Source organism: Canis aureus, chromosome 30 (assembly GCF_053574225.1).
Source record: "Canis aureus isolate CA01 chromosome 30, VMU_Caureus_v.1.0, whole genome shotgun sequence".
Classification (NCBI taxonomy): Eukaryota; Metazoa; Chordata; class Mammalia; order Carnivora; family Canidae; genus Canis; species Canis aureus.
Genome location: NC_135640.1, coordinates 26,166,813 through 26,186,118, shown reverse-complemented (window position 1 = coordinate 26,186,118; position 19,306 = coordinate 26,166,813). Strand labels below are relative to the sequence as shown.

Below are 19,306 nucleotides of genomic sequence, written 5' to 3'. Positions count from 1 at the left end.
TATTCAAATAAAGATTGCTTATATCACACTGAAAAAAAAGAAAAAGCTCTTGGAGCACTGTGGGAGTTAATCTTAGAGAGTCCTAAATTTTAAAAGTGAATGAATTACATACATATTGTTGAAGATGTCCATGTATAATATTACATATTCAGAGAAAAGTGGTTACATTTTTAAATGTGATTACATAAAAAGAGTAGCGATCTCACACCAAGCTGATAACTTCATAAAATGTGTCATAATTTGAGGTGAAGTCCAGTTTTTTGTTTTTGTTTTTGTTTTGCTTCTGAGTTGAGACTTCCAGAGCACAGTGGAGGACAGGAAAGTTTTAACTATGCTCAGATGAAAATTTTTTTTTTTTTTTTTAAGAGAGGGAGAAGTTAGGAAAGAGAGGAGCAGAGGGAAAGGGAGAGAATCTTAAGCAGGCTCCCAACCCAGTGCGAAGCCCAGTATGGGGCTTAGTCTCACAACCCTGAGATCATGACCTGAGCCAAAATCAAGAGTTGGACGTTTACCCAACTGAGCCACCCCAGTGCCCTGAAAATAACATCTTTTTAAAGATTTTATTTATTTATTCATGAGAGACACAGCGAGAGAGAGAGGCAGAAACATAGGTGGAGGGAGAAGCAGGCCCCATGCAGGGAGCCTGATGCAGGACTCGATCCCAGGATTCCAGGATCACACCCTGAGCCAAAGGCAGTTGCTTAACTGCTGAGCCACCCAGGCGTCCCCTGAAAATAACATTTTTAAGCAATTTTTTGAAGAAAGGAGATTACTAGAATTCCATGTAAATTTTCAACAGGAAACGCATCAGGGACTTGCCTGCAGTCTAGTGCTGAGGCTAGGAAGTGTGGAGATGAGAAATTGTTGCAGAAGGAAATAGCGGGCAAGGTTTCCCATGTGAGACTGCAAGCTATACGTCATGGAAGGCAGTTGTCTCAGGTAGTGAAAAAGGTTATCCATTCTTGGTGAGAAAGCGGCCATCTGGGGTAATTTTGTAACATGCTCAATAGAGCACACCTTCTGGCACCAGGGTTCATGGTTCACTAGGTAACTTGAAAGCAGAGCTGGCCTCAGTGATACCACTTCCATTTCACTTCATTGTCTAAAAGGAGAGCTTATCCAAAGATTAATTGGTTGGGCCTACTTTATTTTTCATCTTCTACACCATTTTCTCCTTGTTCTTTGCAGAGTAAAAAAAATAAGGTTGATTTTTTTTTTAAACATCTCATGGATATTGATATTGAAGTGACGTAAGGGGGGAAAAAGATCCATAACCCTTTATTTGGATAAGAAATAGCTTGCTCCTTGCAGTTCTTAACAATAAGTTATTGTCAAGCACCATGTTTAGACACTGTAAAGAATGTTTAGCTGGGACGTGGCACTTCATTGCAGGTGGCACTGTTTATTATCCAACAGAATTCAGCATATGATAAATCCCTTCTGGGGAATCTAGTATCAACTTTTCCCCAGAACACCTGCAAAAATTCTGCTAGAATCTGGAAAACTCTCATTTTCATCAGTGCTTCCCCTTGGACTGTTTCACATGAGCTCTTGAGGCCTGTATTTCCAGTGGCTACGGGACATCTCCACCATGATATGTTGGAATATCGCAACATGTCTGAGGACAACGTGTCTTTCGTGCCCATAATTGCTCTTCTGGTAGACACAACTCCAGTCAAGAACAAAAGTATTATCTCCCCACTAACTCCTCTGCCCTGTCCCAGCCACAACCTCCCCCACCTGCACCACCATCAGCATAGCGCCAGTCTTCCCCCTGTCGCTTCCTTAAATGTCTTTCTGGTTTTATCATTCTAATGTTCTATCTCAAATATCTTATAACCCCCAGGTGTCCCTTCCATGCCTTTCTTTTCTTTACAGTTTACCTGTAATGGAACTGCAGGTATCAGCAGAGCCTATATTCTGGATTTTATAAATTGTAAACACCTAGTCAGCGTGTTCCTTTCCCCTTTTCATTCCACAAACCAAAGCTTCTGGCTTCTATCTAAGCTGCTTCCTTTATACCTCCCTTGTGCCAGAAAAGCCCCAGCCTTTGGGTACCCCATTCTCTATATCTTGGTGTGTGCACTTGTATCTCCCAGGATAACAGTCTCTCTTCCAGAGCACCATCACTCACTGTATCCAGCCAGAAACTCCACGCTTGTTTCTTTCTCGCTCAATCCGAACCCCTTCCCATATCATTTGTAGAGAATTACCCTTGTGCCCATCTTTCCTCGAATCATGAGCTCTGAGTAAAAAGAAATTGCCTTAGTTATTTCCTACACTGGCTTAGAAGATGATAGGATTGCTAAACAGATAGATAAATGAAGGAGCTCACGTATTAATGATAAAATTTTTTTATTTTTCTTTGACTCCAGATTATTTTCCTTAAAGTGAATTCTCTCAGCTTCTCCACTCCTCTGCACTGTTCATGCTTCCCTAAGACACTTACTTTCCATCTGTCTCCAAGTCCCACGTGTCAAGCATTTTCCATCTCTAGGTTTGGTTTCCCCTTACACTGTTGAGGGATCATATATGAGTCAGGTAATCAGAGGAGGAAGGACCACTGCCGTTCTAGAAATGTTTAGTACAGAAAGCGTTTTGTGTTAAGGAAAATAGGTCAGTGTGCCGAAGAACATATAGGAGTGTTGTGGGCTTTTTTTGATCTGCAAAAACATACATTTCACATGAGCTGTCGTGCATACAGACATGGTGTGCTGTCTGCAGGAACAGGCTCTCTTCCTCCCTTGTGATGAGATGAATATATATATATTTGCACTGATCTTATCCACTCTTGCCTGTTACCCTTAAAATTGTCAACATAAATCTTTAAGCTCTTTGAGTGAAATTAACTATTTATAAATGTTGAAAACCTTACTTCCTACCATGAGCTAACCTGCCTTGCTAACCAGTACCTTTACATCCTGTAAATACAGAATCCCATTAATGAAGCATTTATCAGGTATGGTCCATTAGAATGCACTTTCTTCAGTGTATAGCAGAGGGATCAATAGCTCTTCAGAGGGGCACTGTGTCCCATTCCCTTGGTCTGCCCCCAGGATATCTATCACCCAGGTAAGAAAGGCTTCTCTCCCAAGTCTGAGAAAGGGTGCTATCAGACAGGATCACCACTTAGACCATACAGGCTAGACAGGACACGGTGTAGGGGCAACACTGAGTCTCCCTCTCGTCGTATGCGGCTGAGGGTACAGGTCGACAAGCCGTGTGCCCTGTGTGTGCTCACTCCCCAAAGAAAGCACCATGTAGGTTAATAAGGGCCTGGCTTTTATTGGAAGTAAAGGTGATGTTTTCCTCTCTACTTGTTCTCTCTTAATTGGTTCCAAGCTCAGGTGGAAAGAAGGGAGTTGTTATGGGTGGATACCCAGAACACCCCAACACTAGCAGTGAAGACTCCAGGCAGGAGTGAGCTCAGAATTGTATGCAGTTGCCAGGATGACTTGGCCTTTATAAAAATTCAAGAGCAGTAAAACTGCTATTTCAGTATTATAAAAAATAATAATAATAACCTTTCTCAGTTTACTTACTTGTACTCACCGTAAGCATTAGCAGTTTTTAAAAAATGAAATGTGATACTAACCCCGATAGAGCGAGCCTCAGGTTTCATTTCATTTTTCCAATTTGCTCTACATCTAAGAACTTAGAAGCGAAAACAAAAGCCTGCCCCAATATGCAGAAGAGTGTACCAGAAAAATTAACTACATACTGGAGAATGAAAGTGGAGGGAAATCCATCCCCATGACTCCATGTCTGTGTCCTCAGACCTGATGATTCGATTGCAAGGGCCTCCCAGCCCACTTTACCCTCACAAAATGCATTCTCATTGACCCCAGTCATAGAATTTAGATAATAGAGTGATGGTTAAAGATTTGAAATAATACTGTAAAAACAATGCTGTTTAAAAAAAGAAAACTGGGCAGCCCGGGTGGCTCAGCAGTTTAGCGCCGCCTTCAGCCCAGGGCCTGATCCTGGAGTCCAGGGATCGAGTCCCATATTGGGCTCCCTGCGTGGAGCCTGCTTCTCCCTCTGCCTCTTTGCCTCTCTCTCTCTCTCTCTCTCTCTCTCTCTGTGTGTGTGTGTGTCTCTCATGAATAAATAAAATCTTTAAAAAAAATGAAAAGAAAAAAGAAAACATTACTCTTGGCTATCTCGGTGGTGGGATTGCAAGTGAGGTTATCATTGTTACTTTTGTTTTCTGTGGTGTTTTTTGCACCGAATTTGTTATTCTAATTACTACCAAATGTCACATTTTTATATAAAAGAGGGAACACAGTGAAGTCCTCACTTATGCTGCAGGGGTTAGGCTCTTTTTAAAGACAAGTTTTTGTTTGTTTGTTTTTTTAAGACAAGTTTGAAGAGAACATTCCTCATAATCATAATTACTTTGAAACTCCTTAATGGTAAAAGTACCCATCTCTCAACTAGCCGGGACAGCCAGTGCTTCCTCTAGCGTGTGAAGAGGCAAGTGTTTCCTGCCTTGAAAATCACACGCGATAATTGACTTATGTTTAAGGGAGAGGAGTGGTCAAAATTTTTATTCATTTCTATTTTACTTTGCGGAGGATGTGTAGTCGTATCTATGTAACCTACGTGTGCTTACGTTAATGGTCAGGTGTGCATTTTCCCTGTATTATATCAACCAGAAGAATACTTCCAGACAGACAGATACAGGTTAAAGCTGGCACTACAGTGTTAGTGCCATAGGGCTGAACTTTTAATCTTAATATAATTCCAGATTTAAAGGAAAGCTTTGAAAATATTACATAAAACTCCTTTTTTTTTTTTTAGAGCAACTTGCAGACATATTGGCCCTTTACACCTAAATTCTTCACTGTTTCCTTAAAGACACTCACTTGCAGGTAGAGATTATAACCTCAGCACAGCATACTTACAGAGCTTCTCTCTGTAATATGTAAACTTGGTTTGTGACCTAAACTCTAGTAGAAGATTTTTTTTCCCCTCAAAATTGCTTAGACTGTCAGCCACCCGGCCTGGGCCAAAATTCCTAAGGTCGTTGGAAATAGGATCACAACACTGACACAGATCTCCAAGTGAGCATGAAGTAGAAATTCTTTAATTTGGGGTGCCTGGGTGGCTAAGCAGCGAAGTGTCTGCTTTCAGCTTAAGTCATGATCCCAGGGTCATGGGATCAAGTCCCACCTCGAGCTCCTGCTCTGCAGGGAGCCTGCCTCCTGCCCATGAATAAATATCTAAAATCTTTTTTTTTAAATGTATTTAATCTGTTTTTAGATGCCAGGGAGAACAGACTGACTGGATTCCCCAATTTCTAACTGATGCCATTGGTAGATCTAAGCTGTTTGATCTCTGTTGTTTGAAAGTCGAAAGGAAATTTGTCTTCAATGAAAAGGGACTTCCATCATTCTTTCAGTCTTCAGCTGGACAAGTGATACTCCAGGATATGTCACTTGTGATAGGGAACGTTCTCACAAGTGATGTGTAGCCGTGTTTGCGTCCCCTCCAGGGACTGTTTGCTGCCATGAATGGACAGTGTGCTTCATTTAAAACCTGTGTCCAAGAAACTACCCAAGAAACCAGATTCAGAGGTGAAGTCTGAATTTAGAGACTGTGAGAGAGTCTCAAGATTGATAGTGTGGCTAGAAATGAGGAGACTGACCCAGTTTTCTGGAATCTAAAATAAAAACTAGATTTGTGGGACAGCATTACTTTGCAATAATGTCTATAACTTCTTTTCCAAGTTGGAAACATGGCAGCATTGTGTCCACGGCTTTTTCTCTCTTGACCCCTGAAGTATTTTAGGCCCCACACCGTTGATGAGAAAGGAGTATTTGGGATGACGGAGTACGCAGTCTGCTGTTCAACCATTTACGTAGCTCAGAACCCAAAGGCTGAGTCAGTTTGACTCAATTGGTGAAACCGAATGACAGTTCACATAGCTATCATATTTATGCCAGTCTTCTGGAGAACTGAAAACCTAAAGAAGTGGGAAATGAGTGTTCAGAGGATAAACTGCTTTGAGGATGGGCTGTCAAAATGGAAGTGACACCTACGGCCCCCCTTAGAGTATGGAGCAGTGCATGGTTGTGCAGCTGGGAACCACCTGGCTTTTCAGGCCTGCTTCTCTGCTATCAAAAAGCTCTGTGACCTTGGCCCATGGTGAAAGTCTCTTACCTTGGTTCCTTCATATGGAAAAAAGAATTTTAAAAGAGAACCACTGAGTTCATCACTTCACATCTGTCAAAAATTATGAGAAACATGATGCTTGTGATGATCGATGTGTATATATTTTTATAATATTAGTCGCCAATCAAATAGCCATGTCAGACACAAAATAGAATTTTTCATGGAATACTAGAAACTTTTGGACTCAGAATCCACATAGTTGGGTTCACCTCCCAGTTCTGCCACTTGATAACTATAATTCTCCAAAGGAATGTCACACAGTCCGCTCAACTGTCAGTGGAGTAGGAATCCCACGATAAAGATGGTTGTGGGTATCTAATGAGCTAATGGATTTGAAAGGCCATAGAAGTGGAAGGTGTCTTTGTACAGTTGATCTCATGCTCTCTAGATGTCATAGCGTGACACGGGTCTGCCACACGATGGCTGTCCGATGAGTCGCACACAGATCTAGACATCTCAGCCATGTGCAGTAATCAAGACATCCCAGCCATGTGCAAGTAATCACTTGAGGACCGCATAGGTTCTCCCCCAGTCAGCATTTTAAACAGCTTCTGCTCCATTGATAGAGGGGCACCTGGGTGGCTCAGTCGGTTAAGCATCCCACCCTTCTCTCTCTTTTTTTTTTCAATTCTGTATTTAAAATCAATTTAGTTAACATGTAGTATATTATTAGTTCCAGAGGTAGAATTTAGTGATTCATCACTTGCATGTGATGTGCTCATCACATCAAGTGCCCTCCTCAATGCTCATTGCCCAGTTACCCCATCCCACTTCCCTCCAGCAACCGTGTTTGTTTCCTAGAGTTCAGCATCTCTTATGGTTTGCCTGCCTCTGTATTTTCATCTTCTTTTACTTTTCCTTCCCTCCCCCATGTTCATCTGTTTTATTTCTTAAATTCCACATGACTGAGGTCATATGGTATTTGTCTTTCTTTAACTGACTTATTTCACTTAGCATAATACCCTCTATTCCCATCCATATCATTGCAGATGGCATGATTGCATTCTTTTTGATGGTTGAGTAATGTTCCTGTGTGTCTGTGAGTGTGTGTGTGTGTGTGTGTGTGTGTTGCACGCGCACATCTTTATCCATTAGTCAGTGGACATCTGGGCTTTTTTCATTTTTTGGCTGTTGTGGACATTGCTGCTATAAACATTGGGGTGCGTGTGCCCCTTTAATCACTATGTTTGTATCCTTGGATAAATACCTAGTAGTGCAGTTGCTGGGTTGGAGGGTAGCACTAATTTTAACTTTTTGAGGAACCTCCATACTGTTTTCCAGAGTGACTGAACCAGTTTGTATTCCCACCAACAGTTTACGAGAGTTCCCCTTTTTTTTAAATCCTCACCAACACGTGTTGTTTGCCGAGTTACTCATTTTAGCCATTCTGATCAGTGTGAGGTGGGATCTCATCATGGCTTTGATTTGTATTTCCCTGATGCTGAAAGATACGGAGTGTTTTTTCATGTGTCTCTTGGCCATTGATATGTCTTCTTTGGAGAAATGTCTGTTCATGCATGTCTTCTGCCCATTTTTTAACTGTACTTTTTGGGTTTTGGGTGTTGAGTTTGGTAAGTTCTTTATAGATCTTGGATACTAGCTCCTTGTCCGGTGTGTCATTTGCAAATATCTTCTCCCACTCTGTCGGTTGTCTTTCAGTTTTGTCAACAGTTTCCTTTGCTGTGAAAAAGTTTTTATCCTGATGAAGTCCCAGTGGTTCATTTTTGCCTTTATTTCCTTTGCCTTTGGAAACATGTCTAGCAAGAAGTTGCTGCGGCTGAGGTCGTAAAGGTTGCTGCCTATGTTCTCCTCTAGGATTATGATGGCTCCTGTCTCACACTTAAGTTTTTCATCCATTTTGAGTCTATTTTTGTGCATTGTGTGAAGAAATGGTCCAGTTTCATTCTTCTACATGTGGCTGTCCAGTTTTCTCAACACCATTTGTTAAAGAGATTGGCTTTTTTCCATTGGATATTCTTTTCTGCTTTGTTGAAGACTAGTTGACCATAGAGTTGAAGGTCCGTTTCTGGGTTCTGTATTCTGTTCCACTGATGTGTGTGTTTGTTTCTGTGCCCGTACCATGCTGTCTTGACGATTACAGCTTTGTAATCTAGCTTGAGGATCCGACTTTTGATTTCAGCTCAGGTCATGATCTCAGGGTCCTGGGATGGAGCCCCACATTAGGTCAGGATTCACACTTCAGTCCTCATACTTGAGGATTCTCTCTCCCTCTGCCCCCTAACCCCCCCCACCCCGCTTGTGCTATTTCTCTCTCTCTCCCTCTAGAATAAATAAGTCTTAAAAAATGTTTTCTCTCTGCCCCTCCCTCCTTTTTCCTTTCTCTACCCCCTCCCCCCAAAAATAAACAGCTTCTACTCAATTGAACTATAGTTAAGTCCATGCTTAGAAGTTAAACAGTCTCCCGCTAGGGCTGATCTTTAGGAGTGGGGAACACAGCAATGAAATGTTCTAGTGCCCTCTACACTTTTAAGTGCTTAGTCTTTTTCCCAGAGTCTAAACAACACTGACCTGTTTCCTGAACACTTCCCTGCTCTGGCTCCTGTGTAATTTCCTGCCTGACAAATGTTCTGGCAAAAAAGGAAATTCATAACTAGTCTTTTCTTTCTTGTGGCTTTCTGATGCAAAAGCGTTGCTGTGCATGCTAGCTTCAAGGCCGCAGAGAGAGTTGGGTTCTGAGAATGTGACTTAAAGGTGTTTTTGAGTCAGGTTCCTTCTGGCAGTGCTATTTGTTGGCCGTGCTCACCTTTCCAGATACCTTGTTTTGAGGCTTGTTTTGTCTGTTACGAAGGTGATAACCGCGATGCCTGTGTAGTGATACCTGGGTCCAGCTGTGGCAGTGGCTCATCTGTAATGTGCTTAAGAATCACCTGGGGACCGCAATAGCAAGCAGATCCTGATTCCCTAGCTCTGGATGGGACATCTCCATACAAGAGTACAGATAACAGGATTCATCGTGGAGGCACTGTTAAGACCATCCATCCAGCCTCCTCTAATTTTATGGATGAGGAATGCAAGCCTTAGGGAGTTGCAGAGGCCATGGCAGCATTCAGTATAATGAACAAGCATGGCAGTTATATGCTGAGCCATGAATCAGACATGCACAGAGCTGTGATTGGAAAATTAAATCTGATCTCATAGGCCTGGTGTGGGCAAAATGCCTAGAATGGATGACAGCGGATTCATAGTATAGCTTCTGGAGAGGGGGAAATTACATCCCTTTTGTAGATACTCCCAATGCAGCTGTGGTGGTTGCAGGGAACAGGGAGGGTTGCATTGCCCAGAGGTGTAACACTGAGTCCTTTCAGAATCAGAAGCAAATATTTATTAAAGATAAGAACGGTATGGCAACAGAAATGGACAGATCACCATAGAAAAACATATAAATTATTATTTCCTTTCATTATTTAAAAAAAGAGGGCAGGATGGGTCATATGAGAATCTCCTGTTAGAGTTGAAAGGAAATTTCCATTTTGGGGAGAGGCTACAGATAAATACATATTCTTCTAGCAGGAAGCAGAAGAATCAGAAAATAGGGGAAAAAATCATTAAAGCAGTGCAGTTTCAATCCTATAAAGAGAACATGCAGCCAGCCTAGGACACCTCAGTTTATGCCATTCTCCACATCAGACCTTTATTAGCTGTTTGTTACAGGGGAAGAGACTGACCATGAAGATTTAACTCCCCACCCCAAATATTTGAAAGGTGGAAGAGAGAGCTCAGTGATTGCAACGAAAGCTTGTAAAACAGAACTGGTTTAACGTTTACAAACCATATCTTCTCGAAACCTAAAACACAGGAGTTAAAACTTCAGAAGGAGTCTGGCTAATGGGTAAATAGTTTAAAGAAGCACGTTAGATTTATCTAGAATTCATCTGTTCCCCGTTCAACAGTCCTTTCATGGGGCCACTTCTCTCAAACTATCATAGAAGTCTGTTGCTTCCACAAAAAAATATATATAATTTTTGGTCATTTGAGGACGATATTACTATTGGAGGACTCTTGATGCTGCTTTCTTTCTTCAAAATATGTTTTGAGTTTTTATTTAAATTCCAGTTAGTTAGCACATGGCTTTATATTAGCTTCAGGTGTATGATACAGTGATTCCACACTTGCATACAGCACCCAGTGCTCATCACAAGTGCCCTCCTTCATCCCCAGCACCTCAAAAAATTTTATGTATTTTCTGTGATAACTAAATGGTGAAGTGTTTAGTTTGGTTTGGTTTTTCTCTTAATTAGTGAGTATCCTAAGTACAGATCCTCAACACACTTTAAAAGGGCAAGGTGACAAGGTTTGCTGTACATTTCATATTTGGAATTGAATATCTGTTTTGTTTAAGCTGTAGGTTAAGCATTACCATCAATGAACTCAGTTAAATAGTTCCCCTTTTTTTTTTTTTTTTTGAGATTTTATTTATTTGAGAGACCGAGGGAGAGCACAAACAGGAGAAGGTACAGAGGGAGAGGGAGAGGGAGAAGAGAAGCAGACTCCCTGCTAAGCAGGGACCCCGACTTGGGGCCCCAAGATCACCACCAGAGCCAAAGGCACTTTGGCTTAACCGACTGAGCCACCCAAGCACCCACATATTTCCACTTCTGACTACAAAGCCCATGTATGCTGGGTGTTACAGGAAAAAAAATAAATTTAACTCCAGAGATAGCTGCTATAATTATGAGCAATAAGTAGCTTTTAGAGAGGAAAAAAAGGAGAGTCTTAGGGGAGAAATAAACCCTGTGTCTTGGTTTTAATACAGCAGCTGGCCAACTTAGATGCTTAAAAGCTTTGGAAATCACCAATATATGTCATCAAAGCATTACAATAAAATATTAAATTAATTTAGATAAACAGGTAATCCATCAGGGCCACCACCATACTAGACGTGTGGTTTCTGTGTGTTGAGTCTTAACCACAGAATTCAAAGATAAAGCCCCACTCAGAATGAGCACTGAAATAATTATATGTGGCTCGTTGTTGCTTTATTTTTTTTTTTTTTTAATCACAGACAGAATTGCTCGGTGCCAGTTGTGTTAGCCCTTGGTAAAATTCTGAACCCTTAATAATGCCAAGAAGTAGCTAGCTGCCTTCAACATTTTATGATCACAAAATAGAATGCTAGCTACCCCCACGAATGATAATGTCATTTCCACCTTCTTTTTATCCCTTAAAAACCACACAGACTTCTTTGTTCCAAATGAGACACCCAGAGGTGGTTGTTTCTAAATCTCCTGCTTTAAACTGAAGTAAAAACTTGGGTTTCTGCTATTTTGTCCCCCCGTCCCCCGCCGCCAAAAAAAGCCTAAGTGCTTTTCACTCTGCCAAAAATGTAACATTTCTTGAATGTTTCATTCTCTCGTTTTCTGAACATGAGTATAATAAACCAGGAAAATTAACTACCATGGGGCCCAACATTTTAGTGGCCATTTGGAGGACGTTTTCTGCCAGCAGTGTACGAGATAAAAGAGAAAAGGAGGAGGCAGCATGATTTGCTGCAACTCAAAATGTCCTGGATATTTTATGAAGTATAGATGTAAGATTTTCCACTGTGACTGTTTCCTGCTGTACCCTTTTTACTGCCATGTGCTGAGATGGGTACAAGATTCCCTTCAGCCTGTGCCTGGGAAATGCCTATTCAAAGGCACAAAAGCAATAACCATTGCATAGGGCTGGTAGTGTTTGAGTCTGCAGGCAGCCCTTTAAGTGTGGAAAATCTTCTGGAACAGTTAAACTTACAATCACTCTGCAAACGAGCAATGCAGTACTGAGACCATAAATGAGCCTTCCTTTGGTACCGTGGAGGCTGGGTAGTTGGGGGTTACAGGCAGGGAGGTAGGTGTTCTGCAGCCCAGAACTGGCACTTCAGCACTGATGCTTACTGGCCATGGGATCTTAAAAGGATTTGGTCATCCCTCCCAGCCTCAGTTTCCTGTCCCAGAAAAATACTAATGCCCATACCCCTCATAAAGTTGTTAAGAGGAGACTTATAGAGGAGAGGGCATTTGAGCTGGGTTTTCGAAAGTTCATATAATTTAGATAAGCAGAGGTGGTCTTCCTGTGTAGCAGGAACAGAGAGCAAAGGTGTCCTGATGGGAATGCCTGGTCCCATCTGGGGATAATCCAAGCCACTCAGCCTGACAGAGCTGTGGGCCCAATTCCAATATGTGGGTTCTCCCCTTACAACCATGCAATTCCCCAGCATCACTTGGAGATTCAGTCACTTCAACCCAATCCAATGCTATCCACCTAGAGATAGTGCAGGTCCCACAAGAGTTACAGGTTGGTCCTACAAGACTCCTCTCCCTGGCTCCCACCAGCCTATTGAAAGTCCAGGTTATCACCTGTGCTTCTGATGACCAACTATACATCAGAATTTCCAACCACCTCTGCCACAGACTCTGTTAACTTGCTAGAACAGAGGGAAACATTTTACTTACTAGATTACTGGTTTATTATAAACAGATATAACCCAGCAATAACCCAGGGTTAGAGACACATAGCACAAAGTATGTGGGAAAGGACTCAGAACTTCCAGCATGTTCCTTTCCCCACATCTCCACATATTCACCTACCTCAAAGCTCCCAGTACCCTGTCCTTTTAGGTTTTTATGGAGGCTTCATTACATGGACTTCATTGATGAAATCAATGGCCATTGGCAATTGAGCTCAATTCATTATTCAACTGAAAGTTCTAACCTCTGATTACATGGTTAGTTCCTCTGGTGACCAGCTCCCATCCTTAAGTGATCTACAGGCTTTTCAAAAGTCACTTCATAACATAAAGAAAGATACCTTATTCCTCTCATCTCCTACAAAATATTCCAAGGGTTTTAGGAACCCTGTGCCTATGAAGACCAAATATATATTTCTTATTAAAAATCTCTGTATAACACCTGTTATACACACACAGCAAAAAGCTTGAGCCTCATAGCTAGAACGATGAGTTGTGGGCCCAGATCACAGAGGACCTTTACCATCTGCGAAAAGCAGTGTTTGGGATTCATTGAGTAAGGAATGAGGAGTTACTGAAATGAGGCAGAGCCATTCCTCGGTATCATGAAAAGATACGGGGAACAGAGGGATAAAAAGGTAGGGCAGGGACAACAATAGGAGACTTCACAGTTATCAAGGCAGAAAGTAATGATGGCTCAAGGGAGAGAGGAGGACAATAGAAAGGAGGAGTGACAAATGAATAAGAGAATGCAGAAATTGAATTTTAAAAGGAGTTGTCAGTAATATAAATAGGCAGCACAAATGCAAAGAGCCACAGATGGTTATGAAGGTTTCAGACCTGTGGCTGGGATCATAGCTCTGCCATGATTACAAGAGGGAAAGCGAAAGGCCTTGAGCTCAGTGTTGTATATATTAAGCTAATGTAAACTAATAGACCCAGCAAACTGTATATATATGTATATAACTAGAGTGGGAGGAGTGGAAGGGATAGGTGAAAGCTGAGGAAATATATTTCTGATGCATCCTTTGGGTTTCAAGAGTGGATGGGATTTCCAGATGAAAAATTGCGGAAAGAGATGGATGGAGATACAAAAGGAAAATGGAGGGATGAAGAGATCAGAAAAAAAGAACAAGAGGAGTTACACAGAGAACTCAGAGGAAACCAGCTTGATACTGAGTATGCAAGACAAAGAGAAACAGTTTCCAGATGGAGAGGTTATGTGACAGTAAATGCCACAAAGGTACAAATATGGCGTCAGATGGGGCCAAGAGTGGATCATGCTGGCGAAGGTTATTCCCTCTCCAAATGAATGTGTGAACACCAATAATTATTCTAGAAGATCATCTCTTTAGTATCATAAGTGCTCAACAGTCAGAAGCATAAGATTTATATAAAAGAAATGCCCGTTTAATTTATTAAAGCAGACATTGGCTAAGTTATTAGCCGTTACCCATGACTCTGTAAGACATGAAAAAGTTAGAGTAGATCTAATGGGGCCCTTTCATCTACATGGAAAAGGTCATCACAAGCATCAAATACTGAATTTTAGAATGGCGCTGTAGCAAATAGCCATATATTATAAGTCAAATTAGACTTCAGAAGGACCGATTGTCTTGGGATTTCATCATTTAAAATGATATCTCGCAACAAAACTGACTCCAAAGAAGGATATTAATCTCATACTTTAATGCTATTCTACCAAATTGTTTTAGTTGACAATAATACTTGAGCAGAATTTTTTCAGGTAAAATGTGTTTTCAATTTAAAAGAGAACGTGTGGGGGACACCTGGGTGGCTCAGTGGTTGAGCATCTACCTTTGGCTCAGGGTATGATCCTGGAGTCCTGGGATCGAGTCCTGCATCAGGATTCCCACAGGGAGCCTGCTTCTCCCTCTGCCTGTGTCTCTGCCTTTTTCTCTGTGTCTGTCATAAATAAAATCTTTTTAAAAGAGAGAGAGAGGGATCCCTGGGTGGCTCAGTGGTTCAGCACCTGCCTTCGGCCCAGGGCATGATCCTGGAGTCCCAGGATCGAGGTCCACATTGGGCTCCCTGCAAGGAGCCTGCTTCTGCCTCTCTCTCTCTCTCACTCTCTCTCTCTCTGTTTATCATGAATAAATAAATGAAATCAAAAAAAAGAGAGAAAGAGAGAATGTGAAGGATGATAGTAAAATGTTACAAATCAAATTTAAATCCCAATTTTATTTTCTTCCACTTTCTGCGGCAACAATACTAACCAGTAATTTGTTTGAAATATGTAATACAATAAACTCTCGATGGAGGTGTGATTGGAGGATGAGATATCCTGGTTCATAGCCATTTGTAATAACACACATGCTATTCATGGGTGTCTAATTTTAAAAACTAGATCACATGGTAAAACCTGGTGAACTGTGGCAGCATGATAGGAGATTCACAAATCTTGTGATAACCCTGTATTTAAAGCAATGATTGCAATCAGCACAGGGTTATATTCCCAACTCTCTTTTCCAGTAAAAATGCATTGCAATAATGGAATGTAGAACTTAGGGATTTTCACTAGTCTATAAGAACTTCAGGTAAGTCTGTTCTGTTCCATAAAGTTGATTTTGTTTAGTCCATTCTTTGTAAGAGGGGAATAATTGATAGCATTTTTTGAAAAGAGAAGCAGCAGCGGGAAGAGGCAGGAAATTTGGTTTGAGATGGCATAGCACCTGCTGGGAGGCAGGGAGGTTTCGCCCACAGCAGAGCAACAGCCTGGAGCAGAGCTTCATGTCTGCAAGGCCACGACTGGGAAGGCAAGGGGACTGCTTCTCTGTTGCCTCAGAACATAAATCATGCAGCACCTAGGGGGCCATTGGGGAAGACAGATTTGTTCAAGGACAAACAATGAGAACTGTTCAAGAATGAAATAGGAAGGCAGCCCCGGTGGCGCAGAGGTTTAGCGCCGCCTGCAGCCCAGGGCGTGATCCTGGAGACCCTGGATCGAGTCCCACGTCAGGCTCTGCATGGAGCCTGCTTCTCCCTCTGCCTGTGTCTCTGCCTCTCTTTCTCTCTGTGTGTCTCTATGAATAAGTAAATAAAATCTTTAAAAAATAAAAATAAAAAAATAAAAAATGTCTAAGAATGAAATAGGAACCAAACTGAGGGTTGCTGGAGGGGAGAGGGAGGGAGGGACGGGTTAACTAGGTGGTGGGCATTAAGGAGGGCACACAATGTAATGAACATTGGGTGTTCCATAAGACTGAATCCTTGCCCTCTGCCTCTGAAAATAATAATTGACTATATGTTAATTAATTGAATATAAATTAATTTTTTTAAAAAAGAATGGAGCAGACCACCACCAGTTTTACTTCTTTTGTCCTAACACATTTTCAAGGAAAGACTAGGGATTCGCTGGATTATATCCTCCAGTTTGAAAGTAATTGTACCTCACGTGCTGCCACCATGTCCCGGCAAACACCTCAGCGGAGCACACTGTTGACTGCTCTGTGATCACAGGATACCAGAATCTGTGTCAGAGGAGGGAATGGAGATTTAGCTCTCGAGATCTTTCATCATCAGAAGGAGGGTTATAGCCATTCAGCCCTGGGCACTTGGCTATAATTTTTCATAAGTGGCTCAACTGCCATGGGCCTCAGTTGTCACATCTGTCAGATGGAGACATAAGACCCTGCTTGTAGAGCTTTTCAAGTCATGTCTGGCAGGCAGCAGATGGTAGCCACTGCTGCAGTTCCACTTGTTGCTGTGACTCACCAAACACATGGCTTTGTTTTGTTTAGATGAGCTGCTTCAGAAAGAGCAAAACTACTCGGATGACGTCTTGGCCAACATGATCAGTGAACCAAGAATCAGTTATGGAAACGATGCCCTCATGCCATCTTTGACAGAAACGAAAACCACCGTGGAGCTTCTTCCCGTGAATGGAGAGTTCAGCCTGGATGATCTCCAGCCCTGGCATCCTTTTGGGGTCGACTCAGTGCCGGCCAACACAGAAAATGAAGGTAAGAGGCCCCAGAGAGAGCAAGAATATTCCAGTATATATATGTATATATACATCTTTCAGATATTCTTGAGTGGTGACTTTCTACACATTTGAAAAAATACTTTCTTACCTAGAGGTATTTTGTTGCTTCTGGAAAAAAAGAACAATATTCAATGTATGTTTAGGTAGCAGTGGCCATTCTAGGCTCACCTTCAAAGCAAACAGAGGATGAAATTATATAAATTTTTCTCCCCCTCGTGGGGAGAAGTTTTCATGGGGCCTACAGAAATGGAGATTTGAAAAGCATCAAAATAATCTCTCCTGGTTATTTATTCCAGTGCATTAAATTTCAGACTGCATTGAATGTTTAAAAAAAAAAGAAAGATAAAGAACCAGCTACAAATAAATTGTAATTTTGCTAAATATTTAAACAACTTTGTGTTTAGAAAGTTAAATTTAAGGCAACTTTCAAAATTAAGTGTATCAGTCAACATATTTTTTTCCTATGATAACTCAGAGAAAATTCTGAGTTATCATAGATTTGCACATTGGATGATGTACTTTCTTTCACAGGGATTTCTTAGCAGAAAGTTCCAAATGATATCTCTCAATGAGAGAACATCTTTTAATTCCTTTTAACCCATAAACATTTTTACATGTTCAGAGGTATAAAATTTCAAACACAGGAACACCTTGATTTCTGAATTCTAATAGCATTTTTTTTAAGAACACGAAATTTTAGAAGAGTTTCTTTGTGAAGGTGGCAAGTTTGGATAGTGGTAATAATTTTAACATGATTATTTTATAGTATGGATTCCTCGAAGTGCAGTCAGTATACACCTCGGACTAAATTTTTTTTTAAAGATTTTTTATTTATTTATTCATAGAGACACAGAGAGAGAATGAGAGACACAAGCAGAGAGGTAGAAGCAGGCTCCATGCAGAGAGCCTGACGTGGGACTCGATCCAGGGTCTCCAGGATCACGCCCTGGGCTGCAGGCGGCCCTAAACCGCTGCGCCACCGGGGCTGCCCTCGAACTAAATTTAAACTTGGTATCAGACCTTAAGTGTATTATAGAAGCTTTTTTTTTTTTTTTTTTAAAGAACCATTACAGAAAATCTTTCTATAGACAGTTTGCAGGTGAATAATCACCCCAGATATGTTTCATTAATTTGAAAAGGGGCACCGTATAGTAGTAATACCAGCTACAAACAGCAGTGTCATTTATAACGTAAAAGTAATTAAGACTTTACCATTTGTAAAAATAATTCTGACATAGAGGAAAAAAATGTAAAGACTTCTAAAACTTTAAAAACTTCAGTTACAAGGGTAACTTCCTTATTAAATTATAAGAGTGCTGACTATATCATTTTTTTTAATAAGCGGATACATTTTGGTCTTTTAAAATCCTCATCATTCAGTCACTAATGAGAATTCTTTGTGGAAAATGTCCAGTCTCATTTGTAAATTGAATGCACACTCTTTTCCTTTCACACATTAAGCTGTTTAATTCAGGGAGAAACAGGTCCGACATCTGAAGTCTGACAAACTTCCTTCGATAGAAAATTAATACCCTTAATGCCCTTGATTCCAACTCTTAACTTTTTATGAAAAAAAAATTTAAATTACATAGATTAGACTGTGTTCTTTGTTAAAAATTACCCTTGCCTTTGAAAATTTATTCAACTGCAATGATTCTAAAACTATAATTTACAAAGAGCTTCCTGTCCTTTTCCTGTGATCTTTTCACATCTTTCAAATACGTAGTTTCTAGAAATAAAATGTTCCCATTTAATGTTTTCCATTACTTGTTGATTTTGGAAAAATAAGATACAACTTATTTCAGAGCCTACCCGACTTGTTATGATCACACACACACAAAAATAATAGAAACTAGAAATTATAACTTACTTATGGTAAAGTTTATGGAAAGTTTCAGAAGGCCAAAGCAAGCTGCATTAGCAGGGTAAAAATTAATTTACAGAAATTACTGTGTATGTTTGATGTAATACTTGGTATTTCTCTTGAATGTGGTAAATCCTTTACAAATGTAGAATATACAGAGTTTTTTAAGAACAACAGCAAAGACACTCGAGCCCTATTTATGTTCGCTCTTCAAAGTTAATGAATATAGCGAAATGCAGTGATCTTGGTGCCACATAGAACTATTCTAGAAAGTGTTGCATTTCCTGAATTTCAGCTTTTCTCTTTACTTTCTCACTCTATTAGATATTGAGAGCTTAACTGCCTAGTATGCATACCGCATTTCCTTGGTAACTTTAATGAGGTAAATTTAACTTTGCGATTATCATATTAGGAGTATAAATAATTTCAGCAGTTAAATAAATCTTTCTTTATGTCCTAACAAGTATTTCATCTTGATTTTGTATATATTCATGCATATGTGATCTCCATTAAAAATTGTATGCATTCTAGTAAGCATTCTGTTTATATTAAAATTCTTAAATAGTAGCCAAACTGACCCACTCTGTTCAGGGAAAAGAAATGCAAGGATATCGGTTGTTCTTTTTAAGTAGAAATAGAGGAAGGAACTATTTTACTTAAAGCAGCTTCCTAAATTCCAAACCGTGGTGCCCCTGCCAACATATCCATTATTTTCCTGGTCTTCTGCCCCTTGACAATCCTCCCAAATCAAATAAGAAAGAAGTCTATGTCCAGGTTAGGAGGTAAGCAGTGA

General features: G+C 40.6%; 1 protein-coding gene across 7 annotated transcripts in view; it reads left to right on the top strand.

Annotated features, from left to right (window-relative positions):
* APP (amyloid beta precursor protein) overlaps window positions 1–19,306 on the top strand; it is a 262,507-nt gene that overhangs the window by 218,012 nt on the left and 25,189 nt on the right. For all 7 annotated transcript variants that reach the window (XM_077878896.1, XM_077878895.1, XM_077878894.1 and 4 more), the window contains one exon: window positions 16,405–16,626. In XM_077878896.1, coding sequence (XP_077735022.1) covers window positions 16,405–16,626 — 222 coding nt within the window. The remainder of the gene's footprint in view (window positions 1–16,404; window positions 16,627–19,306) is intronic.